Here is a 25,565-nt window from a genome sequence, read left to right as displayed (position 1 = left end):
TATAAAATTATATCAACATAAAAATACAAAAAGGGTATTATTTTCCATCTATAAACATTTTTTCATAAATGTACTCTATCCAGACTTCTTATATGATTTCAATAACATCTAGTTATTCATTGCGTGTCTTCTTCTTTAAAATGGTTTTGTATTTGTTGTATTTTTATATGTTGGATGAGGGGTCTTTCTTTGAAAATAGAAAATTACTTTTCTCATTTAATAATGCAAGGCTATAGCCTATACTGGGTTGTCGTATAGTAATGTCTCCAACTAAGGCATTTTGAAGATAATGTCGTATGTTAATGTTTATTGTCGTTGGTATTATTTAATTTAGATTCTCCACATCTCTACCAGAAAAACAATCCTTCACGGTATTCTTTTTGATAAAGGAAACTTATTAGATATAATCTCTAAAGATGATTTCATCTTATCATCTTTTTTCCTAAGCTTTGTCTTTTTTATTTCCAAAGAACTTTTCTTTTTTATGCTCTTTCTTTACCATTTGTTGTAACTGAGAACCATGGCTTTGGAATTGTTGGTTGCACCTGTTGTCTCTGCTTCTGTTGATCTTTTGGTGAAAAAGATTGCTTCTTCTGATTTGGTGGGGAGCTTTTTAAGGGGAAAGACTGACTCTGGTTTCGATAAGCTTCTTGACAAACTAGAGACTACTTTCCTCTCTCTTGCTGAGGTGCTCAGTGATGCAGAGCAGAAACAGTTCAGAAACTCTAGAGTTGAGAAGTGGCTTGACAAGCTTCAAGATGTTGTGGAAGATGCAGAGGATCTCTTTGACGAAATTGAGTATGATGCCCTCAAACTCAAGGTTGAAACTGAGTCAGAATTTGATGATAAATTCAAGGTAAGTAAGCTATCCTCCATTTTCAATTCCATTGATAGGAAAAGAAAAACAGATATGGAAAAGATTTTGGAAAGATTGAATACTTTTAAAGAAGAAAGATACATCCTTGATCTAAGAACAAATGTTGAGAAGATCCAATCACAGAGAACACCTTCAATGTCTTCCATAGATGATGCTGAGTTTTTTGGAAGAGATGAAGAAAAGAAGATTTTGAAAGAGGTGTTGGTGGAAAATGAGGTGGGGAAAGAAAAAATATGTGTGATTCCAATTGTGGGATTGGGTGGGATTGGCAAAACTACTCTTGCTCAAGCTGTATATAATGATGATGAAGTTGAAAAGTATTTTCAACTCAAGGCGTGGGTTTGTGTCTCAGATGAGTTTGATGTTTGTAAAGTAATGAAAACTGTTCTTGAAGCAGTGACTAAAAGTTCTTGTAATGTTGAGGGTTTGAGTGTGCTTGAAGAGAAGATACAACAAGTGTTAGACAAAAAGAAGTTCTTGATAGTTTTGGATGACATATGGAATGAGGAGCATGATTTTTGGAATACATTGAGGATGCTTTTTAGAGTTGGGGCACAAGGTAGCAAGATAATCGTTACTACAAGAAGTGAAAAGGTTGCATCAATTGTGGGAACTGTTAGATTTCAACATCTTGATGTGTTAAAAGAAGAAGCTTGTTTTCAATTGTTTGTCAAGATTGTATCTGGGAATGAAAATTTTACTACAACAGATTCACACTTGGGAAGAATTGGCAAAGAAGTTGTTAAAAAATGCAAAGGCTTACCGTTGGCAGTGAAGGCAATAGCAAGTCTCTTGCGCTTTACACATGTTAAGGAATGGAAAAGAATAGCAAAGAGTGATATTTTGGATTTACAAGTTGGAGAGAAAAATATTCTTCCGGCTTTAAGATTAAGTTATCATTATTTGCCATCACACTTGAAGAGATGCTTTATTTACTGTTCTATGTTTCCTAAAGACCACCAATTTTATAGGGAAGAGTTGGTTTTGTTATGGATGGTAGATAGTTTATTGGAGCATTCGAGTGGAAATAGGAGAAATAGGACTGTGAAAGAAGTAGGAAATGAGTATTTTGATGAATTGGTGTCTCGATCATTTTTTCAACCTATTGGAGGTAGGTCCAAAAGATATGGAACTGGTGTATTTGAAACTGTCAACTGTTTCGTTATGCATGATCTTATGGTTGATTTGGCTAATTTTGTATCTAAGAAAAAAATTCTTTACTTAGAGAAAGACAAGATGTATGATATTGGAATAGTGAAACAACTGCGACATGTTGGATTTGATATGGTGAACTGCCAAAATTTACATGAGATATACAAATTAGTTTCTGATGCAACTTGTTTGCGTACAATTATGCCTGTTACTAGAAATTTATTTGCTACAGAAAGATTACAGGAAGATGTGTCGAAAGATATCAGAAAGTTAAAGCGTTTGAGATTTTTATCTTTGGCTGGTTACATGAATGTTAATGAATTGGGTGTTAAGTCAATAGGTGAATTAAGACATCTTCGTCATTTAGATTTCTCTTACACTTCAATCAAAGAACTACCTGAATCGGTGTGTTTGTTGTACAATTTGCAGTCACTTCAATTATTTGGCTGTAAGCTACTCACCAAGTTTCCTAAAAAGTTTCATCATCATCTCATTAATTTGAGATATCTCTACATGAGTTGTGTTAAAATTTGTACCTTGCCACCACTTGGTCAGTTACCGGCTCTATTAGCTCTTTCGATCGAAAGATGTGATGCAGTAGAGATGGTGGGGGTTGAGTTTTATGGGACTAGTTCTTCCCAATCATTTCCATTGTTGGAATCCTTGACATTCAGATTTATGGAAAATTGGAAAGAATGGTCGACGCCAAAAGCAAATGTGGAAGCATTTCCAAAACTCAAAGAACTATACATAGAGAGTTGTCAAAGATTGACTGGAGACTTGCCTGGTCTCCTACCATCCTTAACAAATCTTGAAATTTGTGATTGTCCAGAGCTTGCTTCTCCTCTCCCAATGATGCCTTTAGTCACAAGAATACGTATAGACCGGTGTGAGAAGATTGCAAGATTCAAATCACTTAGTAGTCTTCAAAGTTATGATGATTTAGAAGACCTCTATCTTGGGGTTTGCTCATTCAAATTGCTTCCTTTACATTCCTTTTCAAATATTAGGCATGTTGAGGTTTATGATTGTGAAAATCTAGAGTCTTTCTCGCTAACAAATACTCTAAATTCTCTATCTTTTCTCTACATTCGATATTGTCCTAATTTCACATTATTTCCAGATAGCAACCTTCATTGCCCAATTCTTACTCAACTTTGGCTCGTTTCTTGTGAGAAATTGAAATTTTTGCCTGAAAAACTGCCTAGTCTCCTCCCTTCGTTACAAGAACTGGCCATCTATGGTTGTCCAGAGTTAGAGTCGCTTCCTAAATGTGGGTTGCCTTTCAGTTTGCGTATGCTCACCATTAGCAACTGCAACAAGCTGATTGCATCTCGAAAGAATTGGAAGTTACAAACACTTCCTAATCTGACATTCTTTCGAATTGAAGATTACCAATGTGAGGATATGGAGTCCTTACTAGAACAAGGGATGCTTCCGCCTAGCATTACCTCCCTTGAAATTGTTAAGGTTGCTTGTCTTAAAAGCTTAGACCACAAGGGGTTTCAAGAAATCGAATCCTTGAAAGAACTATACATCTCTGAGTGCCCCAAGTTGCAGTCACTTCCAGTAAAAGGGTTGCCACCCGCTTTCGAAGGTTTACTTCCACCTTCTTTCGAAACTTTCTTCATGAATTATTGTCCGTTGCTGGAAGAAAAGTATGAGTGGGAATATAATAGCGATAATCATAAAGGTTGGATGATGATTCGTTGCATCACTAGGCCTCAAGATGTTAGCAGTCAACAGCCCTTAATTAAGCCATTCTTAAGATTGATTGGGCCCAAAGCTGTAGTGTTGCACATCCTGCTTATTCTCTTATGTATGTATCTATATGCGTATTTCAATTTGTAAGAGAAATGATTTCTAAGACTGAAGTGGATTGCCCTGGTTCCAAACTGAACCTTATAATCCATTCCGTAGGACCATCTCAATCTGTTGCCTACTGTGAGTTTCTCTCTTACATGTTCTTTGTTGTCTTTGTCATGATCTTTCTCCTTTGATGATTGTTGTGTGCTATTCTATTTAGGTATTTTTGCTGATGGCAGAGGAAAAGTTGGACCCAAATGTTGTCCCCATCTGAACAAAATGAGACCTTAGATGCTGCAAATACCAGTGATGACAGGTTGGTTATCTTTTGTTTTTGTTGTTGTTGTTGTGCATTATGGTCTAATCAATGTCATGGTGTTAAATGCATCTTTATGATTGTATATGTGGATTGCCATTTAAGACTTTGGTTAATCTTGGCAGTTAAAAGAATTTGAAACTTGAATGGAGATAGCATTGAGAGGTGGAGGAATACAATAGAATCCTCAACTTTGATCCAAATAGTCTGGTAGTCTTCGATGTGTACCAAGGCTTGGAATTAATTGGAGGAAGTTTGCATTTGCGACGTGGCTCGTGAGGCTGCTAAGCCTAAGACTACCATAGAAAAAATTTGGTGTATTTGCATGCAGTGCAGGTTCAGGTTGCTATAATGTTGTGTCTTTTTTATTAAAAATGATACAAGATTTTGGTAACAGAGAATATCATTTTCTCATCTGATACAACTAAAGCACACCTATATTATATATTTAGTTTGTAAACTTCAAAACCAATAGTGGTTTGGATTGAAGTTAGATTTAAATCTCTTTCTTCTACTCTGTAAACATATTTTCATTTATTTCTTAAAAACCATGCTTAACACAACTATGATCTTGATGTTTAATTCACATTAATACATGGTGTTCTTTGTTTGGGATTTAAAAAATGACGCAATACCCCATATATTAGTTTGATCGACTGCAATGAATATATTACTCGAAATTACTATATGGGTTCAATCTAGATGATTTGGAGTTTGGCAACTAAATTTATCATAAACAATTTAACAAAAAAAAATGTAAGATTACTCACAACAAAATTATAAACTCTCAAAATTTTCATTTAATATAGTAATTACCCCATAATTAAAAATTTATTGAAAATTCTTTTTCACTTTATTATCTTGTAAAAGAGTATCAATGAATATATTATTGTATAGCTTTAAAATTAATTTTTTTTATTAATGGCAAAAATTGCATTGTGAAGGATTGGAATTTACATAAATATTAAATTAAGAGAAAATTCATAATTACAGTATAACCTCTATTTAAGAATACTCTATTCAAGAATAACCTCTAATTTGTTGTAAAAAAATCAAGTCCTGATTTGGGCCAGTTATAAATAAGAATAACCTCCAAATTGTAATTAGTTATATATTTTTTAAGTCCCGTATTAACAAAGTATACTAATATATACATGTATTTTATAAATTTATTTATGTAAAATTAATAATTTTCTTTTAAATTATATAATACATGTGTGAAATTATATTTACTTTAAAATATTTCTATTATGATATAGTATTAATGATTATTTATCGTTATTATTGTTACGTTGATATTTTTTGGTTTTTTAATTTTTTTTTTTAGTGTAACTCTATTTAGTTATAAACTCTTAATTAGAATATAATTTACTTGGTTTAAGTGTATTTTTGAATAGAGGTTGTACTGAATTTTATGTCCAATTTTGGACTGAGGGGTTGAATATTTGATATAAGGAAAAGTATGTAAAATAGTTGGCAGTTTGTAAATTGGCAGAAATAACAAATTAGCTTTTCTGAGTGAGACGACCGACGAGAGAAGCTTCCATTGATTTTTGCTATCGCTTCAGAAGAAGAAGACAAGTAAAGAAATTCAGGCATGGATCTTGATCTTTATAACTCCCAGACTCTGAAGGTCTTAGAAGAGGTAAGTAGTATAGTAATTTAAGGGAATTAGGTTTAATTTTCTTGGGAAGAAAATCAATCTATAATTGCTTTTTGTTCGGTTCAAAATTCTTGTCTAATCTTTCCTTTTCTCTTATTCCTCTATAGTTTCTTGCTGGGACAACAACGGTTAATCTCGATGATTTTCAAAAGACATATGATGTTTACATTAGTTTTAGAGGAACAGATGATCGATGTAATTTCACTGGTCATCTCTATGCTGCATTGATGAAGAGTGGAATTGAAACCTACCTTCATAATAGGGTTGATACAACAGAGGAGTTCTCCAAGGCTGTTATGGATATCATCGGCCAGTCTAAGTTCTGTATAGTTTTGTTCTCTGAAAATTATGCATCTTCGTGGTGGTGCTTGAATGAGCTGGTGCATATTCAGGAATGCATGGAAAAGAGGAATCTTATCGTTTTACCTGTTTTTTACTATGTCAATCCAAGTGATGTGCGAGGTCAGAAGAGAAGTTATGAAGATGCATTTGTGAAGAATGCAGAACGTTTTGATAAAGATCAGATCAAGAAATGGAGGGTTGCTTTAACCACAGCAGCTACCCAATTTGGATGGGATGCAACCAATACCAAGTTTGTTCTCTTCTTTAACTTTGTTGTTTTGTTTGTACATTAGTTGTTATCACTCATCATATCATTTTAGTTTAGCCTTTTATTATTTTTACTAAGTTCAGTTTGGAGATTTAACTATATAGATGTATCTAATTTAGGAATGAAGCTGAGTTAGTTGATGAAATTGTCAATTTCATAAGAAGGAAAATGGACGAAGCTATTATAGATCTCAACAAGCGAAAGAGTGGCCCTCCTGTCTCTGTTTCAGTTGATTTTTTGCTCAAGAAGATCTCTTCTGGTGTAGTGAGATTTTTGAGGGGAAAGAATGACTCCGATTTTAGTAGGCTTCTTCACAAAATAGAGACTACCTTCCTCTCTCTTAATCAGGTGCTTGGAGACGCTGAGCTGAAGCAGATTAGAAACGCTAGTGTTGAGAAGTGGTTGGACAAGCTTCAAGATGTTGTTGAAGATGCAGAGGTTTTCTTTGAGGAAATTGAGTATGATGCACTAAAACTTAAGGTGGAATTGGAGTCGGATGCCGATGATTCCAAGGTAGCTAAATTTTTATCCAGATTTAACTTGACTAGGCAAAAAAGAAAGTCAGATTTGGAGAAGATTCTAGAGCAGTTGGATGTTTTTGAGAACCAAAAGTACATCCTTAATTTGCGAGGAGATGTTGAGAATATCCAATCAGAGAGACTACCTTCAAAATCGTTCATAAATAGTTATGAGATTTATGGCCGAGATGATGAGATGAACATTTTGAAAGGGATGTTGCTGTTAGATAAGGTGGGTAGTGAAAAAATAAGTGTGATTCCGATTGTAGGCATGAGTGGAATCGGCAAAACTACTCTCACTGAAGTTGTTTTTAATAATGATGAAGTTAACAAGCATTTTGAACTCAAGGCATGGGTTTGTGTCTCAGAAGAACTTGATGTTTGTAAGGTAACACAAAATATTCTTGTAGCATTGACTAGAAATGCTTGTGCTGTTGAGGACTTAATTGTGTTGCAAGAAGAGGTACAAGAATTATTGAATAAAAAAAAGTTTTTATTAGTTTTGGATGATGTCTGGAATACAGAGTTTTGGGATAAAATAAGGTTGCTTTTTGAAGTTGGTGCACAAGGTAGCAAGATAATAATCACAACAAGTAACATGGAAGTTGCGTCAATCGTTGGAACGACTGGACCTCACCACCTTGAGCTTCTAAAGGAAAAAGCTTGTTTCGAGTTGTTTGTCAAGCTTGTATCCGACAATGAAGGGTTTACCACAACAGATTCATACTTGGGAAGTATTGCTAAAGAACTTCTTAAGAAATGTAGAGGCTTGCCATTGGCCGTGAGGGCTATTGCAAGCTTATTGCGTTGTACAAGTGTGAAAGAATGGGAAAAAATAGCTGACAGTGATGTTTTGGATTTATCCCTTAAAGATAAATATATTCTTCCTTGTTTGGGATTAAGTTATTATTATTTGCCATCACACTTGAAACGATGCTTTCTTTATTGTTCTATGTTTCCTAGAAATTATGGATTTGTTAAGGATGAGTTGGTCTTACTTTGGATGGTTGATAATATATTGGAGCATTCAGGTGGAAATAGGAATATAAAAGAGGTGGGGTATGAATATTTTGATGATTTAGTGGCTCGATCTTTTTTTCAACCTGCAGCATGTAGATTCGAAACTAAAGGTGTTTTTGTAGTGCATGATCTTATGGCTGAGTTGGCTGCTTTTGTATCTAAAAACAAGTTCATTTATGTGAAGGAAAACATGATGTATGATATTGGACAAATCAGGCAAATAAGACACATAGCAATTGATGTGTTCGTCAATCGTTGTGATTTTCATGAGACATGCAAATTAATTTCTAAAGCAGCTTATTTGCGTACACTTGTACATGTCAACAAAAATCCATTCCTTTCAAATTCGTATTTACAAGATGATGTGTTGAAAGATTTCATGAAGTTGGGGCATTTAAGGTATTTATCTTTAGCAGGTTACGAAAATGTTGTTGAATTGCCGGAGTCAGTAGGTGAATTAAGGCATCTTCGCCACTTGGATCTCTCCCACACTTCAATCAAAGAGTTGCCCGAATCTATGTGTTTGTTGTACAATCTACAGATATTAAACTTGTCTCACTGTATGCACCTGACCAAACTGCCAGAAAATTTACACCATCTCATTAGTCTGAGAAGTCTCTACATAAGCAAGTGTCGCGTGTGTACCTTACCACCACTTGGGCAACTACCTGCTCTATTAACTCTTTCAATTAAAGGGTGTGACGCAATAGAGAAGGTGGGTCTCGATTTTTATGGGACCAGTTCTTCCAAATTGTTCCCATTGTTGGAGTCATTGACATTCAAAAAGATGAAAAACTGGAAGGAATGGTCAATGCCAAAAGAAAATGTGGAATCATTTTCAAAGCTTAAATCGCTTACTATACACGAGTGTGAGCGGCTGGCGGGAGATTTGCCTTGCATCCTTCCATCTTTAAAAGAGTTGGAAATTTCATATTGTCCGATGATTGCTTCTCCACTCCCAGTGTTGCCAAATGTCTCTAGAGTGTCGGTCATGCAATGTGCAAAGATTGTGGGATTCAAGTCATGTAGTAATTTGGAAGACTTATGTTTAAAGAATTGCTACAAATTACACTTTCCATTGACCTCTAATTACAAATCCCTCCAAAAGCTTTCTGTTGAAAATATCTCTAGCTCCTTCAAATTGCTTCCTCTAGATTCCTTGCCCAACATTATGAATGTCAGAGTTTGTAATTGTGAAAATTTAGAGTCTTTCTCATTGTTAAACAGCTTGAACTCTCTCTATACTCTTTCTATCGAAGAATGTCCTAATTTCACATTATTGCCCGATAGCAACCTTGATTGTCCAATTCTTACTAAACTTGTCATCTATTCTTGTGACAAACTAAGATTTTTGCCTGAAAAACTGCCCAATCTTCTTCCTTCTTTAATGGTACTGGTTATAGATGATTGTCCAGAGTTGGAATCAATTGCTAGATCTGGGTTGCCTTTCAGTTTGCGCGAGCTCACTATAAGAAACTGCAACAAGTTAATTGCGTCTCGAAAGAATTGGAATTTACAAATACTTCCTAGTCTGGGAAGCTTTTGCATTGGAGATTATGAATGTGATGATATGGAGTCCTTTTTGGAGCAAGGGTCATTGCCAACTAGTCTTACCTCCCTTACAATCGAGGATGTTGCTTATCTTAAAACCTTAGATGAAAATGGGTTTCAGGAACTCAAATCCTTGAAAGAACTACACATGTCTAGGTGCCCCAAGCTGCAATCACTGCCGGTAAAAGGGTTGCCACCTTCTTTTAATGGCTTACTGCCACCTTCCTTTGAAACTTTCTTCATGAATGATTGCCCTTTATTGGAAGCAAATTACGAGTGGGAGGAAGGTAACGATTTGGGTGGGAAGATTTGTTGCATCCCTGTAAAACCACAAGAAAGCCAAGCCTTGGAACCATCAAGTTTAGAACTAGTGTCTACCAAGAATACTAAGGGTTTGGGCAGGGCTCCAACTGAGATTTATGTTGTCAAAGTTCATTGTGGTAAGTCTTTCTTACTTAATTATATCTCTTCTAATAACTCCTCCTCAATATATTAAGTAGTTTATGTAGTGTTTTTTTTTTCATCCATAATTGCAATGTATGTTTTTGCAACTTTTTCTTCATATCATCATCAGGGTGAAAAAGTTTTCATTATATTTTTAGTATGACACTCGCAAGTGATTTGTTTCCTTGGTTGCATTTTGATAGACATGGTTAAAAGAAATGGAACATAATCATGTTATAGCTTATCTATGTTAGAAGGAAGAAACAAAAAGAGAATTAAAAGAGTGAGCTGGTAGGTGAGTCACTACTCACTAGAGATAAAATGTTAGTTTGTTAGGTATTTTCTTTTCTGTTTTGCTGTAACAGTTGGGTTAGGGGAGTTGAGAAGGGTAATGAAAGGGAGAGACCAGGCTCTCTAATTCCTCCCTAGTGTTCTCACTGAAGTACTACTCTTGTACTGAAGCTATATTTTAGCACTATCCACCATTATAATTGATAATCTAAGAGCATTTTCTCCAATGAAGTGCCAAAAAGGTGATGTAATGCTATATTTAAGCACTATCCACCATTATAATTGATAATTTAACCTTTCAAAAACAAATCCTTTAATAAAAAGCCAAAAAGAAATGGAAGAATATTATTTAGGCTGCATGCATTTCGTTATTGGCTATGAGAAAGACAATACTTTTCATATGTTTTCCTTACTTAATTTGACTCTGTTTGTTTCTCGTTATGTACATATGCTTAGCATAATTGATTGGATGTATTATACTTACAACTTTCGCTATATATATATACTAGAACTAGATGGGCATCCTGATGATGGGTTTAGCTGGAAACAATATGGTCAAAAGAATATTCTTGGAGCCAAATATCCCAGGTAATAATAATACTGGTTCAATGTAGGTAGACATACACATAAACAATGGAGTGTACATATGAAATGGCATGATTAGCTTTGTCATAGAAACTGTATTGTATGTATAGTATTTTAACTATTCATGAATTTTGCAACTATTCATAAGCATTTTTGACAAGAAAACAATGTTCGACTATTATAGAAAGTTTAAAATTATTAGGATGCCTCAGAAATGAACTTATATAACATTTTTCCTTGACATTAATCATCCCAATGCATTTAATCGACAACTTTTTCTTATAATTAATAAACTATTTTATTTGATTAACTCTTGCAGGGGCTATTACAGATGCACTTATAGGCATAGTAAAGGATGTCTCGCAAAAAAGATCCTTCAACGATTAGATGATGACCCTAGGATGGTAGAAGTCAAATACAGTGGAAAGCACACGTGCACCAATGATGTGGGTCACGTGATTGGAAGTAGTACTGATGATCACACTTTCAGTCCCATGTCAAGCATCACCGCTGATGACTTAGTCTATTGGGATGACCTACTATAATTTAAGAATTTATTTTTAGAAAAATCATAACTAAATTTAGATGAATTACATATATGTAAAATATTAGCAAAAGTTTCATAGAAAATATACTTCATTATTTTTCTCTAATATTTTCTTCATAGTAATTTTTTCGTGTAAAATTCACGATGAATAGCTCAGCTCAATCCATAGTGAACATTTTCCTTCACAATTTCTTTTCTTTAACAAAACTATTAGAAATGTATAACCTATTAGAATGAATTACACATTTTTACTACATTTTAGTTTAGAAATTTATACTTATTTGTAGAAAAAAATTTCTAAGAACTTTAGTAATTTTAATCTAGAATATATTTTAGCTAAGTGAAGTCTACAAATATTTAAATATGTAGGATACAACTCCTTTTAGTAAAAGAAGGATCTAGAAGAAATAAATTTTAACCACACAAAATGTAAGGGATGAACAATTATATATATCTTAGAATTCTAAATTGTGTAATTAATATTCAAACTATCAATAAAGCTTGTTATTTTTTTTAAAGTCAAATCATTCTCTATTGTATACACAACCAATCAAGTTATTACTATTCTACCATCATCATCATATTATAAAACTATCACCTAAAATAAATCACCATTATTAATTTGAATTTGTATCCATGTTTAATACTCAAATTAATTTTTTAAACTAATACTTATAACTATTGAAAAAATAGGATCACTTTTCCCTAAGCCCTAAAATACCCCTCTCATTATTCTCAACCATCTCTCTCTCTTCCTCCTTTCTCTCTCAAAGCAATCCCACCCGAAACCCAACTAAGAAAGCACCAAATCCAACCGATCCACCTCCGGCGTTCCACCCAAAACGCCGATCGACCACCACCCACGGTGAACCACCGCACCCACGGTAGACCGCACCCACCCACCGACGGTAGACCGCACCCACCCACCCTAGATCGCACCCACCCACTCTTGACCGCCCCCACCCACTTCCTGCGATTTTCTCTGAAACTTTTTTTTTTTTTTTCCTGCGATTTGAGAGAGGGAAGAAGACAAAGGTCCGATGGTCGGACCTTGGGGGTCCGATGGGTCCTGAGAGAGGGAAGAAGACAAAGGTCCGATGGTCGGACCTTGGGGGTCCGATGGTCGGACCCATCGGACCCCCAAGTCCGACCATCTGACCTTTGAATTTTTTTTTTTTTTTTTTTTTTGCGATTTTGGAGAGAGAGAGGAAGAAAGGGTCCGATGGGTCCGATGGTCGGACCCATCGGACCGAAAAATCCGCGCTTTAATTTTTTTTTTTTTTTCACTGCGATTTGAGAGAGGGGAAGAGAGAGGTCGATGGTCGGACCATGGGGTCCGATGGGTCCGATTGGTCGGACCCCATCGGACCCATGGTCCGACCATCTGACTGAGTGTGGGATTATTGGGACCGGCTAGATAGAGAGAGAAAGAGAGATAGTTTTAGTTTGGGGGTATTTTTGGGGTTTTGAAAAAAAAGGTATAGTTTTTTTAGGGTTTTAATTATTGGTTTAGAAATCAAATTTTTTGATTTTCTAAGCATAGAAAATCAAATTTCCCATCCAATTTAACAAACCATCAAAAATCTATCTTGATACTACTCATGATAGCCAAATCAATCGTATGCCAATAAAACCTATCTATGATTTATAACATTTTTAAAATGATTTTTTTTGTTTCATAATTTATATTTGGGAAATTTGAAGCATAAAAATATCTCATATCTCTCCTGTAAATATATTATTCTTTGCATGTAATCTGAAATTATTATTATTACGACAACTTAGCTCTTCTCTTTCTCCTTACGACAAAAACTATCTCCACAGACAATTATCTTTTTATTAAGTGCTAAAAAATTAGGAATTGCATTTTCCTTTATTTGCTAAAAATAATTTTATGTTTACAAAAACATAACTCACCAAAATAGCAGAAAACTTCTCTCTTCCTTTTACTTGTTGACTGAGAATCGTTTACTTTCAACAACTGCCGACAATCATGGCTGTAGAGTTGGTGGTTTGCCCTGTTGTGTCTGCTTCAGTTGAATTTTTGCTAAAGAAGATTACTTCTTCCGATGTAGCCAGCTTCTTGAGGGGAAAAACTTCCTCCGGTTTCGACAGGCTTCTTGACAAACTAGAGATTACGTTCCTCTCCCTTGCTGAGGTGCTAGGAGATGCAGAGCAAAAGCAGATCAGAAATCCTAGAATTGAGAAGTGGCTCGACAAGCTTCAAGATGCTGTGGAAGATGCAGAAGATCTCTTCGAGGAAATTGAGTATGATGCGCTCAAACTCAAGCTGGAAATGGAGTCCGAACCCGATAAACTCAAGGTAAGTAACTTCTTCTCCAATTACAACACAACTGATGAGATTAGAAAGTCGGATTTGGTGAAGATTTTAGACCGATTGGATACTTTTAGTAACCAAAGGTACATTCTTAATCTTACCGGAGATGTTGAGAAGATTCAGTCACAGAGACCGCCTTCGATATCTTCCATTAATGATTCCGAATTTGTTGGTAGAGATGTTGAAAAGATCAATTTGAGAAATATGTTGTTGTCAGATAAGGTGGGTAGTGAGAAAATATGTGTAATTCCAATCGTGGGTTTGGGTGGAATTGGCAAAACCACTCTTGCTCAAGCCCTTTATAATGATTTTGAAGTTGATAAGTATTTTGAACTCAAGGCATGGGTTAGTGTCTCAGATGAATTTGATGTTTGTAAGGTAACAAAAACAATTCTTGTAGCAGTGACTAGAGATGCGTGTGCTGTTGAAGACTTGAGTGTTTTGCAAGAGAAGGTACAAGAAAAATTGAACAAAAGAAAATTCTTGATTGTTTTGGACGATGTCTGGAATGAAGAATATGATTTTTGGGATACAACAAGGATGCTTTTCAAAGTTGGAGCACAAGGTAGCAAGATAATTGTCACAACAAGAAGTGAAAGGGTTGCATCAATGGTGGGAACTACAGCATCTTGCCATCTTGGTGTGCTAAAGGAAGAAGTTTGTTTCGAGTTATTATTCAAAATTGTAACGTGCAATAAGGAATTTTGTACGACAGATTCGAACTTGAGAAGAATTGGTGAAGAACTTGTTAGGAAATGTAAAGGTTTGCCGTTGGCTGTGAAGGCAGTTGCAAGCCTGCTGCGCTTTACAAATGTGAATGAATGGAAAAGAATAGCAGAGAATGATATTTTGGATTTACCAATTGGAGAGAAAAATATACTTCCAGCTTTGAGATTGAGTTACCATTATTTGCCATCACACTTAAAAAGATGCTTTGTTTATTGTTCTATGTTTCCGAAAGACTACGAATTTGAGAAAGAGGAGTTGGTCTTATTATGGATGGTTGATAATTTATTGGAGCATTCAAGTGGAAATAGGAGTATGAAAGAAGTGGGATATGAGTATTTTGATGATTTAGTGTGTCGATCATTTTTTCAATCTACAAGTGGCTCAAGTAAAAGTGTTTTCACGATGCATGATCTTGTAGTTGATTTGGCTATTTTTGTATCTAAAAGAAAATATTTATACATAGAGAAAAGCAAGATTTATGACACCGGATTGATGAGACAAATACGTCACATTACATTTGATAAGTTCAGCTACCTTGATTTCCATGAGATACACAAATTAATTTGTGAAGCAACTTCTTTGCGTGTATTTGTACCTGTTGCTAAATATTTCATCACTTCAACTACAACACTACAAGGTGTGTTAAAAGATTTCATGAAGTTTAGGTGTTTGAGATTTTTCTCTTTAGCGGGTTATCGAAATGTCACTGAATTGCCTAAGTCAGTAGGTGAATTAAAACATCTTCGCCACTTAGATCTTTCTTTCACTTCAATCACAGAGTTGCCCAATTCTATGTGCTTGTTGTACAATTTAAGGACATTGAAGTTATCTGGATGTAAGTATCTCGTTAAGTTCCCTAAAAATTTACATCATCTCATTAATTTGAGATATCTCGACATGAGCAAGTGTAGATTCCGTACCTTGCCACCACTTGGGCAATTACCTGCTCTCATATCTCTCTCGATTGAACATTGTGAGGCAGTAGAAATGGTGAGTCTTGATTTTTACGGGACTGGTTCTTCGAATTCTTTTCCATTGTTGGAATCTTTGACGTTCAGAAGATTGCCAAAATGGAAAAAATGGTCAACACCAAATGTAAATGTTAAAGCATTTCCAAAGCTAAAATCACTTACTATACACTTGTGTGAGAGTTTGAAAGGAGATTTGCCTCCCCTCCTACCATCTTTAACAAAGCTTCATATTTATGAATGTCCGAAGCTTGCTTCTTCACTCCCAGCGATGCCAAATCTTCATAAATTGGAAGACCTCTATCTCAAGAATTGCCACCATCTTGACTTTCTACCATCCTCTATTTATAATTCCCTCCAAAAACTTGACATTGAACATATTTCTGGCTCCTTTAAATTGCTTCCTCTAAATTCCTTTCCCAATATCAGGATTGTTAGAGTTTGTGATTGTAAAAATCTAGAGTCTTTCTCACTATCAAATAACCTAAATTCCCTATTCAGTCTCTCCATTGAAAGATGCGCGAGGTTGATTGAGTCCCGCAATAATTGGAATTTACAAGCACTTCCTAATCTGACAAGCTTTAGTATTGGAGATTATGAACTTGACCCTATGGAGATCTTTCTAGAGCAAGGGTTGCTTCCGACTAGCCTTACTTCCCTTGTGATCCGTGGTATTGCTGGTCTTGAAACCTTAGAAGGGATGTGGTTTCAAGAACTCGAATCTTTGAAAAGACTATGCATCTATGATTGCCCCAACTTGCAATCACTTCCAGTAGAAGGGCTGCCACCCTCTAGAAGAGGTTTACTGCCACCTTCTTTTGAAAGTTTCTTTATGAAAGGTTGCCCTTTGCTGGAAGCAAAGTATGAGTGGGAGGAAGGTAACGATTTGGGTTGGGAGATTAGTTGCATCTCTCAGCCTCAAGTGCCATCATTGAATAGCTTAATCCATTCATAGGACCATAGCAGCAGCCTACTCACGCCACTCGCTGCCAACACTATTCTTCCTCTCTGCTCTCTGTTGCCCACTGTGAGTTTCTCTTTTCAGTTTTCTGTTCATTGATAAGATCATTTTATGTTTAACATTGTAGTTTCATCTAGTCTATTACTCTTGTCCTTTTCATGATCTTTCTCATTTGATGATTATTTTGTGCATTCTATTTAGGTTTTTTTTGCTGGTGGCAAAGAAAAACTTGGACCCAAATGTCCCATCTCAATAGAATGGGACTTTAGAGGCTGCAAATTCCAATGATAAGCCATCTGAACAGAGTGAGACTTTAGATGAAAAATATGACAAAGGTTAGTTAGTTATTTATTATTATACAAGTTGGTGCTAATTGCATTTTATGATTGTAATTTGTACATTTGCATTGAGTAGTGTTGTGTTTCAACTTCCTCTTTTGCAGTAGCTACAAAGAAGAAAAATAAAAACAAGTGAGGACACTTTTGGAGGGTTTATGTATATAATATTCAATATTCATCTTATATTCATAGGTATTCTCACTTTGACAGGGTCTTACCGAAATCGGATTTCCTCTTCGTGCCATATTGCAATTCCAATATGTAGATTGGATTATGGAACTCATCTCATGTTGACTGTAATATATTAGTTTTACTTTTATGTGTTGTCCACATATAATTTCAAGATGGTGTCTACACTAAAAAATGGTAGACAATGGTTACAGTTTCAGTATATTCTTTCATCATCATCATATTGCTTCTCAATCTCAACCTCTGGATATTGTGTGCATTCTGGTTATGCATTTTATGGCTGTAATTTTTACTTTTGCAGTAGCTACAAAGAAGAAAAACAGAAACAAGTGAGGACAGTTTTGTTAATTAGAGAAGATTTACTTACTGATTATATTAATTTTTCATTCCCATTTTAAAATGGAAAAAAGAAAGCTTGAACAGAGCAGAGTAGTCCACAGTACACCATCTGTGCTTGGACAGACTAAATTTACAAAAACATATTATGGTATAATAGATTGTTGCTTTGTTTGGGAGAATTTGGGAAAACCTTACTCCTTTACATGGTTTAATTGCTTTGTTTGAAAACTATCTCTGATGAGAATTTAGTTAATTAAAATATTATTATGTAAGTAAACTATAAATTAAGAAAAATGATATTATTTAAAATTTTAAAGAATTCATTTTTTCACCTGTCAATGCACAAGAGCTACCAAAGTAAGAACAATTTGTAAGCTACTTGATTTAACAGTAACTGATTTTCACAATCTCTACCAGCGCTAAAAACTTGTGAGAGACTATAAATGTGCTTGGGGTTCGTTTGGAACGCCGTATTAGGTCGTATTGTGTTGTATTGTATTATATTGAATTGTATTTTACGCAATATTTTTATGTAAAACTATATATGGTATTAATTTTTATGGACACCTAAATATATAATATTTTAGTATAAATTAAAGTTTGACATAGTATTATATAAAAATATGATATATAATCCAATTCAATATAATACAATACAATACGACCTAATACGGCGTTCCAAACGAGCCCCAAATGTATATAATAATATAATGATAAATACTAGTCTCTATAGGGATTGCATGAAGGAGGAGGCGGCCGCCTTAGGCTCCCTCCGCTCAGGCCCCTATTTCGAAAAAATTAAATAAAATATTATTATTAGTAATAAAATAAATAATAGTACTTTTAATACTATATATGTGTTGTATCTTAGTAATAATTAAATTAGCTTAACAACCAAGAGATTTAGAGTTAAAATTCCAAAAACTTTACTTTTTTATTAGGCTCTAATTTTCATTTTTGCCTAAGGTTCAAATTAGCATAGGCCGGGCCCTGTATCGAAGTTAAATATCCAAATCCAATAACATTAGCTTTTTAGAATTAACATTAAATAAATAGTTTCAAACACTTGGATAAACAAAACTTCATATGCTTGCATATTCTCCAAAATTACAAATGATAATTTAGGGTTTATCACTAAAATGACAAGCCCTTCTAACGCCAAGCACAAATAAATCAGCTTGAAAGCACAACACAATATAATGTTCAATAATTTGATAATAATAACAATAATAAATATTTATTTATTAATTAAATGATAGTAATATTTTAATTATAATTATTATAATTATTTTTATATAATTATATATGAGAAAAAAGATATAAAAATAATTAAAAATATAAAATATATACATATTTTAGCATTTAGTTCATTAATTATAATAAAAATACAAAAATATAGAGCATGGATTTGAACTCATATAAAAAAAAATAAGTTGGTTTATTTAAAAAAAACGGATCGGCCGGACTTGCAGACCGTATCGGTTTACCATATAAAATTATTGCACGACACGGCAAGACACATATTATTTTATGGTACGGCTCGACACGATTTAATTTTTTATTGATTCAACATGACACGGCCCATATTTTAAAAAACACGAATAATGTAAGCCTAACTAGCATGACACGCACGTATTTACAGTGATGTTAAAAGCAGTGATTTAAAGTAAAAGTTGATTTTACCTGAGAATAAATAGAGCTACTTACGTTTTTACTGTACACTATTTAGAGCATTTAACTTTGTTCTTTTGGTTGGGTTAATAGTGACCTGAGTATAAATAGAGCTACTTACGTTTTTACTTTACACTTTTTAGAGCATTTTGGGTTAAAAGTGACCACTGTTTTTTGCTTATACTATGTGATCTTCCTCTTTCTCTATAAGAATGTCACGTTTTCGAAAATTACTAAAATTAGTTTAGTTGTAACGCTCAAGCTCACTTTCACTATTCCAATCACCATGATTTTTGAACCACCATAAATCTCAATCTCATTCTCAGTGGCAAAGGTTTGATTTTCTTTCTTCTCGATTTTTCACTCTTTTATAACCCAATTATTGTATTGATTCTTTAGTTATTGGGGCATGTAAGTTATTTCTGAAATTCTAGAAATCAAAACCCTAAATTTTGTTTCTGAAATTTTTGCTTCCATATTATTTCTGGGTGAAAATAAAAATTAAATCTTGTGCTTTTTTAACTGTTAAAGAATAATGTCTATTACCTGTTTGATGAAGTGCCATTAAATCTTGTCTTTTTTTCACTATTTTATCATGGTTGCTGTAAGTATCTACTTGGATATGAAGACACTTATTGGGGAGGGACTAGGGAGGTATGGTATTGATTGGTTTATAGAGAAGAATATGATTGGATGTTTTTATGAGTATTGAGTAAGAGGATCTCAAAAGTTTGGGGTGTTGGGTTTGGCAGGCATGAGATTTATCACCAACCCCATAAGTGTAGCTGTTTTAATTTATCCAAGTGATTTTGTAATTCTAATTTCTATAACAATTCTGAGCTAATTGGATGTGAATACACTTATTTGGGGGAGAGATATAGGGATGGAAGAATATGACTAGATGTTTTAACGAGTATTGGGTAAGAGAATCTCAAAAATATGGGGTATATATTGGGGTTGGCAGGCATGAGATTTATCACCAATCCCACAAGTGTAGCTGATTTGATTTATCAGTGATTTCTAATTTTCTATATTAATTCTAAGCTAATAAGAAATTATTTTGTGTAGGTTGGCATATGTGAACTCTAGTAAAAGAAGAGAACAGGGCCACAATAGAATACAACCCTAGGAAACTTGAGCTTCATATCCAATGTCAGCCGTTATACCTCCGCCACTACCGGATGTCATCATCCCAAGCCTCCCAAACGATCTGGCATTGAACATTCTAGCCCGCGTACCAAGACAGTACCACTTGGTCCTCTCAGCTGTATCCAAATCCATCAGATTAGCCCTTTCATCGCCTCAGCTATACACAACAAGATCTATCCTCAACCTCACCGAAAACTTGCTCTATTTGAAGGTCTCCTCCATGTCCCTAGGTACTGAGAACTGGTTTGCCATCTATCGAAAGCCAATCGTCTCAGCCGACCCCATTTGCAATGGCCTTCTTCGGTTTGCCCGACTCCCACCGAACCCACATAAATTGGAGGGCTCTGTTGAAGCTGTTGTGGGCCACAATATCTACGTCATTGGTGGAAACAACTCTAATGACTACAATGTTGTCATCCCTTCGTCCGACGTGTGGATACTTGACTGCCGCTCTCACACATGGGAGCAAGGCCCAAGCATTGGAATACCACGCATGCATGCTTCTGTAGCCGTAGTAGACGAGAAGATTTATGTGATTGGAGGGTGGACGGAGGAATCATGGGTAGAAGTGTTTGATCCCGTGATAGGACATTGGGAGCACATTCCAAGTCCACTTGATGGAATACGCGCGATTTCTGCAACAGTAGAAGTTGTGAACGGTATAATCTTAGTCAAGTTTGGTGAGGCAGAGTTTCGACTCAACCCGAAGACCAAGATGTGGGAGGTCTCTAAACATAATCAGCCATATTATGTAAATGGTGGAACGGATTGCAAGGTTGATGGGATTGCTTATCGCTCTCGTGGTAATAGAGGGAGAATCGAATGGTATGATGATAGTGAGAGGAGATGGAAAGAGGTCAGAGGTGTGATGGAAGCAATGCCCCAATACGTGTGTTCTACCGAATTGGTCAATTTGAAAGAGAGGTTGTTTTTTATGTGGGGAGATGTGAGTTACGAGAGTTCTTCTACAGATGGAGTTGTCAAGTTATGTGGTGGGGAAATCGAAGTGAGTAGAAGAAATGAAGGAGATGGTGTAGACTTATGGGGTGAGGTTCATAAGGTTACTTTGCTTCCAGAAAGTACTTTTGGTATTTCTGAAGAAAGCTTTGAACTTATGCTATTTGTTTTCTTTAGTGATTCATTTTCTGTTTGTTTGTGAAGACTCATTACAAGCTTTGAACTAGCTAGCTTGCTAGCAAGTCTATTTGGTTATTATTAGTTTTTCCTTTATTTTTAGGTGTTGAAGAATTGACCATTTTGGCTCAACTTTTCTATGGATGCTTAATGTCTTAATGTGACCCTTTTAGATTAATTAAGCTGGTTTTATTATTGTTCTTGTAAGAAAGTATATATTAATGGTGTAAGGAAGTTAAGTTTGATTAATTTCTTATAGCTTTGATTCTATCCTCAACATCTATATTGTGTGTTATGGGATTAATATTTTTGAATATTTTATTTTTCAAAACTTATGCTTCAGTATTTAACATGTAATCTGTATTAATAAAAGTTAAAATTAGACTTCTCCATAATATTTCATCAACTGAATTGTAGAACAATAGAATATTTTTTCTACAACATAGCATCAACTGAATTTGTAACAATAGAATATTAATCATAAATTTATTACACAAAAACACAACAATAGTACACAAAAACAAAAACAAGATAAATTTTTGTTCTAGACTAAAAGTCTACAAAATAAATAAAACTAAGAAACCTCTGTTTAGTAAAATAATTCACATGCACACTCTTAATTGATTAACAAGTGAGATTTTGAGCAGGATCAACACCAAGTTGATTACAATAGTCTGTATAATTCAGTTTGCCAAGAAGATGAAGTTCATCATATCAGGTTGCATCAATACTGTCATTGGCATTGGGTTGGACAGACTAAATTTACAAAAACAAATGGTAGTATGGTATAGATTGTTGTGTTGTTTCGGAGAAAGAATAAGAGGGTTTAATTGTATCACTACATTTAGCCTACCCACCTTATTAAACTTGGAAAACCTTAGTCTTTACATGGTTTTTTTTTTTTGGCTGAATAAACCTCAAATAATCTTGGTGACCATATGGGGGTTCACCTCCCAAAACCATTACAAGAGTTAGACACTCCCCATTTAGCAAGACCATGGGCAGTTTTGTTGCAAGAACGGTTAATCAAGCAACTGAAATCGAAACTAAATCTAAGAGGGAAAAAAGTTTGAAACAAACACTGGTGCAAGAAGCAAACCGAAGTTGTGTGGCGGCCTGAACCCCAGCTATAAGAGCCTGTATCTCCCCCTCTAAAGCACAAGAGGCATCCACAGCCACCACAAAAACCATTTATAGACTTCCTTATAATCTCAACACCTTTACATGGTTGATGAAGCATTTTGAATTTGAAGCATGGAATTGTAGTAGCATCTCATATTCATAGATAGTGGACTCCAAATGCCTGCTTCATATGAATATAGCTCAAGTGTTTGTGTACTGTAATATTCAAGTTTGTGTTTAGTTAGTAAAATAAAATATTCTTCTTAAATATTAAGACACAAATATTTTCTATTATGACACAAATAACATACATAAATAGCACAAAGTGAAAATTTACAGTATGGTTACGGATCATATTAGTACACTTTGCACAAAAAAAATGGTGGTTTGCATTCATATAGTGGCAATTCTTATAACACGATTCCAAATTAAATTGACATGATTAGTTACAAAAATTAAATAAAAATTAAACATATAATAAAAATACTACCAAATAAAATTCAACTAAATTAATTATTATATATTTTGGCATACCATTAATAATAAAAATGTAAATTAGAAATTGATAACGATTGGAATAGATACTCCTCAAACATAGCTAAGAGATTCATTTTATTTTATTAACAAACCATTCAAAGGTTTTTTACATACATAATTGACTTTAAATAAAGAACAAAAAAAACTCTCTCATCTATTTATTACATAAACCCAAATAAATAGAAGTGGCAATGCCCAGCGCGTATACTCCAACCGCCGTCCCAACCAAGTCTTTCCCTGACCGAGTTACAACCCCAACGCCAACGATTCCGGCAACTCCAATCGGAACACGGCGGAGCACGGCTTTATTCGCATTACCCACAATCGCACTCCCATAAAGCTCCACGGCCCATTCCTTGAACCGGTTCGGCCCAAGTGTGTGCTCATCGTAGCCCAAATCCTTGTTGGGGAGACGACTCACGACTCGGAGGGCTGAGTCAACCTGAGAACGAGTTGGAGGAGAAGAAACCCACTTAAGGATGATCTGGTGGGGTTGATCGACGGTGAGGATTTGATGGAGTTTTTCAGCTGCGGTGTTGAGTTGGTAGAGAAAGACACCTGGGAAAGCTTGCTGGGTGAGTGAGACGCAGTGTGAGTAGGCCGAGTCGCATGCTGAGTTGAACTCGGGCGAGTTGGAAAGCTGAGTCTTGACTCGTTTGGAAGGTGATATACCCATTGTTATATAGAGAGGATGAAGAAGAAGACTCAGCTAAAATAAAGATGAGAAACTAATGAAAGGCCTTATGTACTTACTACTGGATATTTTATAATCGATGTGGGACAAAGTTCTGTGGTCATAATTTTTTAACAACATTTTCTTTAATGGTTTTAACAAAGTTGATTTTTATATACAACTCTCTTCTCCTTTATCTCCTCAATTTTTTTTACACAAAAAAAAATATATATATATATAACCATTTACCACTACAAATGTTTTTCACACTAAATAAGAAATTATCATATTGAAATTTTATACCAATAAAACTTACAATATTTTTAGAAATTATTTCTTAAAGAATAAAATATAATTAATTACCAAGGTGACTAGAATTCAAAAAATTCCAACCCCCAACTAAATTCAGAAACCAAATTAAAATACTTTAGAAAATATGAGCACTTTTCCAAGAACATTCCAATGCAAATGTAAATAAGTAGTGAAAAATTAAAATATAACTCATTTAATAAAAAATATACTCTTAGTGTGTCAAAAAGTAATATAAATTTGGCACATAACAAATTTTGTGTCAAATTTAGTAGGGGTGTTCGCGGTGCGGGTGGTGCGGTTTTTAACTATTTTTTCAAATCAACCCGCACATGCGGTTTTTCCAATTTCCCAAACCGCACTCGTACCGCGAAACTAAAACCCGCAAAAACCGCACCGCAAAAAAATAGTGCGGTGCGGTGCGGTTTTTGTGGTTTATCCAGTTTGGACTATCGCTAAATAATTAAACTATCACAAATACAACATACTTTGAGCAAAACTTGTCAAAATACCATAAGGCTTGAATATAAATATGAAAAAAAAAATAAGTGTCAACAATAAAATAATAATGGACTTTGAGTTGAACATTCATATATTGGACCTAAATAAATATAAAAATTGGTATTTTTATAATGTGCGGTGCGGTGCGGTTTGAACCGCATATTAACAATTCAAAATCACAAACCGCACCGCACCGCGCGGTTTAGGAAAAATTCAAACCGCAACCGTACCGCAAAGAATTTCAAACCGCATTTTTTTTGCGGTGTGGTGCGGTGCGGGCGGTTTGATGAACACCCCTAAAATTTAGCACAAAATTTGTTATGACGTAAAATTTACACAACAATAAATGTATTACTTTTTCATTTACATTTATGTCATTTCTATTATTTTATTAATATATTTAACTATCACATTAAATTATGAAACAATTTAAATTAGTATTAGACCTAAATAAATATAAAAATTAGTATTTTTATAATATGTAGTGTAGTTTGAACTGCATATTAACAATTCAAAATCGCAAACCACACCGCACCGCGCAGTTTAGAAAAAATTCAAACTGCGACCGCACTGCAAAAAATTTTAAACCGCATTTTTTTGCGGTGCGGATAGTTTAAACGATTTGATGAACAGTCCTAAGCAGAATGCAATTCTCCCCCTCATTCCTGCTACCTATTTATATTCCCATCCCTGTCTAATAACTAGTGAATTCGGGGTAGGAGAATACCTATTGGTTATGGGGAACCCGTCAGGTATCCATTAAGACAAAATGGAAAAAAATTAAATAATTGAAAAAATATAATTTAAATTTAAATTAAATCAATATTCTCACAAATATTTATTATGCCTTCATAATCCATAGAAAATAAAAGACAAATCTGCCTCAAAGTTAAAGAAAAAAAAATAGCATAACCCAATAAAAAATAAAAAAAATAAATTTGTCTCAAAGTTTGAAAATTAAAACAAAAAAATCATAACCCAAGTATAGTATCATAAACTCATACCTCTCAAGTCTCCCAACAAATTAAAAAGTAAATAAAAATAAAACTAAGAATCAAGAAGAAAATATATTTACACTTGTAGTCTACAATGATTATCAGTTCACTATCATTATTAGATCTTTAAACATACGATATATAATTTTGATTATAAATAATAATTAAAATTATACTATATATACGTTAAGAATAAAAAGAAAATTGTATATATATTTATATCGGGGTCGGA

General features: G+C 34.4%; 5 protein-coding genes and 1 long non-coding RNA gene across 12 annotated transcripts; 4 read left to right on the top strand and 2 right to left on the bottom strand.

Moving 5' to 3' along the window:
* Positions 1-51: 51 nt before the first annotated feature.
* LOC115708020 (putative disease resistance protein At3g14460) lies at positions 52-4,714 on the top strand. Its single transcript, XM_061118658.1, has 3 exons — positions 52-3,973; positions 4,056-4,151; positions 4,277-4,714. Exon 1 carries the CDS (start codon positions 521-523, stop codon positions 3,878-3,880), a length of 3,360 nt encoding a protein of 1,119 aa, XP_060974641.1. The 5' UTR covers positions 52-520; the 3' UTR covers positions 3,881-3,973; positions 4,056-4,151; positions 4,277-4,714.
* A 513-nt stretch (positions 4,715-5,227) lies between these two features.
* On the top strand, positions 5,228-11,568 carry LOC115708005 (putative disease resistance RPP13-like protein 1). 3 transcript variants are annotated; one of them, XM_061118655.1, is made up of 5 exons: positions 5,477-5,796; positions 5,922-6,406; positions 6,544-9,953; positions 10,764-10,836; positions 11,153-11,568. In XM_061118655.1, the coding sequence occupies exons 1-5, from the start codon at positions 5,749-5,751 to the stop codon at positions 11,376-11,378; spliced, it is 4,242 nt and encodes a 1,413-aa protein (XP_060974638.1). In that variant the 5' UTR covers positions 5,477-5,748; the 3' UTR covers positions 11,379-11,568. The 3 variants fall into 3 exon arrangements, with proteins under 3 accessions (XP_030492011.2, XP_060974638.1, XP_060974635.1); XM_061118652.1 differs by having other exon boundaries at positions 5,482-5,796; positions 10,758-10,836; XM_030636151.2 differs by lacking the exon at positions 10,764-10,836 and having other exon boundaries at positions 5,228-5,796.
* Positions 11,569-12,342: 774 nt separating this feature from the next.
* LOC133039738 (uncharacterized) lies at positions 12,343-12,582 on the bottom strand. Its single transcript, XR_009688724.1, has 2 exons — positions 12,540-12,582; positions 12,343-12,430 (listed from the first exon to the last, which is right to left on the bottom strand). It is a non-coding gene; the product is annotated as an uncharacterized LOC133039738 (long non-coding RNA).
* Positions 12,583-13,194: 612 nt separating this feature from the next.
* LOC115708006 (putative disease resistance RPP13-like protein 1) lies at positions 13,195-17,137 on the top strand. Of its 5 annotated transcripts, none has more exons than XM_061118666.1 (4): positions 13,195-16,442; positions 16,578-16,711; positions 16,819-16,846; positions 16,925-17,137. In XM_061118666.1, exon 1 carries the CDS (start codon positions 13,374-13,376, stop codon positions 16,368-16,370), a length of 2,997 nt encoding a protein of 998 aa, XP_060974649.1. In that variant the 5' UTR covers positions 13,195-13,373; the 3' UTR covers positions 16,371-16,442; positions 16,578-16,711; positions 16,819-16,846; positions 16,925-17,137. The 5 variants fall into 5 exon arrangements, with proteins under 5 accessions (XP_060974649.1, XP_060974652.1, XP_030492014.2 ...); XM_061118669.1 differs by having other exon boundaries at positions 16,791-16,846; XM_030636154.2 differs by lacking the exon at positions 16,819-16,846.
* Positions 17,138-18,994: 1,857 nt separating this feature from the next.
* LOC115708015 (F-box/kelch-repeat protein At4g39560) lies at positions 18,995-21,445 on the top strand. Its single transcript, XM_030636162.2, has 2 exons — positions 18,995-19,247; positions 19,982-21,445. The coding sequence occupies exon 2, from the start codon at positions 20,064-20,066 to the stop codon at positions 21,219-21,221; it is 1,158 nt and encodes a 385-aa protein (XP_030492022.2). The 5' UTR covers positions 18,995-19,247; positions 19,982-20,063; the 3' UTR covers positions 21,222-21,445.
* A 1,468-nt stretch (positions 21,446-22,913) lies between these two features.
* Positions 22,914-23,671, bottom strand: LOC115708019 (uncharacterized). The gene has a single exon (XM_030636180.2). The coding sequence runs from the start codon at positions 23,529-23,531 to the stop codon at positions 23,010-23,012; it is 522 nt and encodes a 173-aa protein (XP_030492040.1). The 5' UTR covers positions 23,532-23,671; the 3' UTR covers positions 22,914-23,009.
* Positions 23,672-25,565: the final 1,894 nt, after the last annotated feature.

Source organism: Cannabis sativa, chromosome 1 (assembly GCF_029168945.1).
Source record: "Cannabis sativa cultivar Pink pepper isolate KNU-18-1 chromosome 1, ASM2916894v1, whole genome shotgun sequence".
In the NCBI taxonomy this organism is placed as follows: domain Eukaryota; kingdom Viridiplantae; phylum Streptophyta; class Magnoliopsida; order Rosales; family Cannabaceae; genus Cannabis; species Cannabis sativa.
The sequence above is the reverse complement of the archived record's forward strand: the minus strand, read 5'-3'. Positions and strand labels throughout refer to the sequence as shown.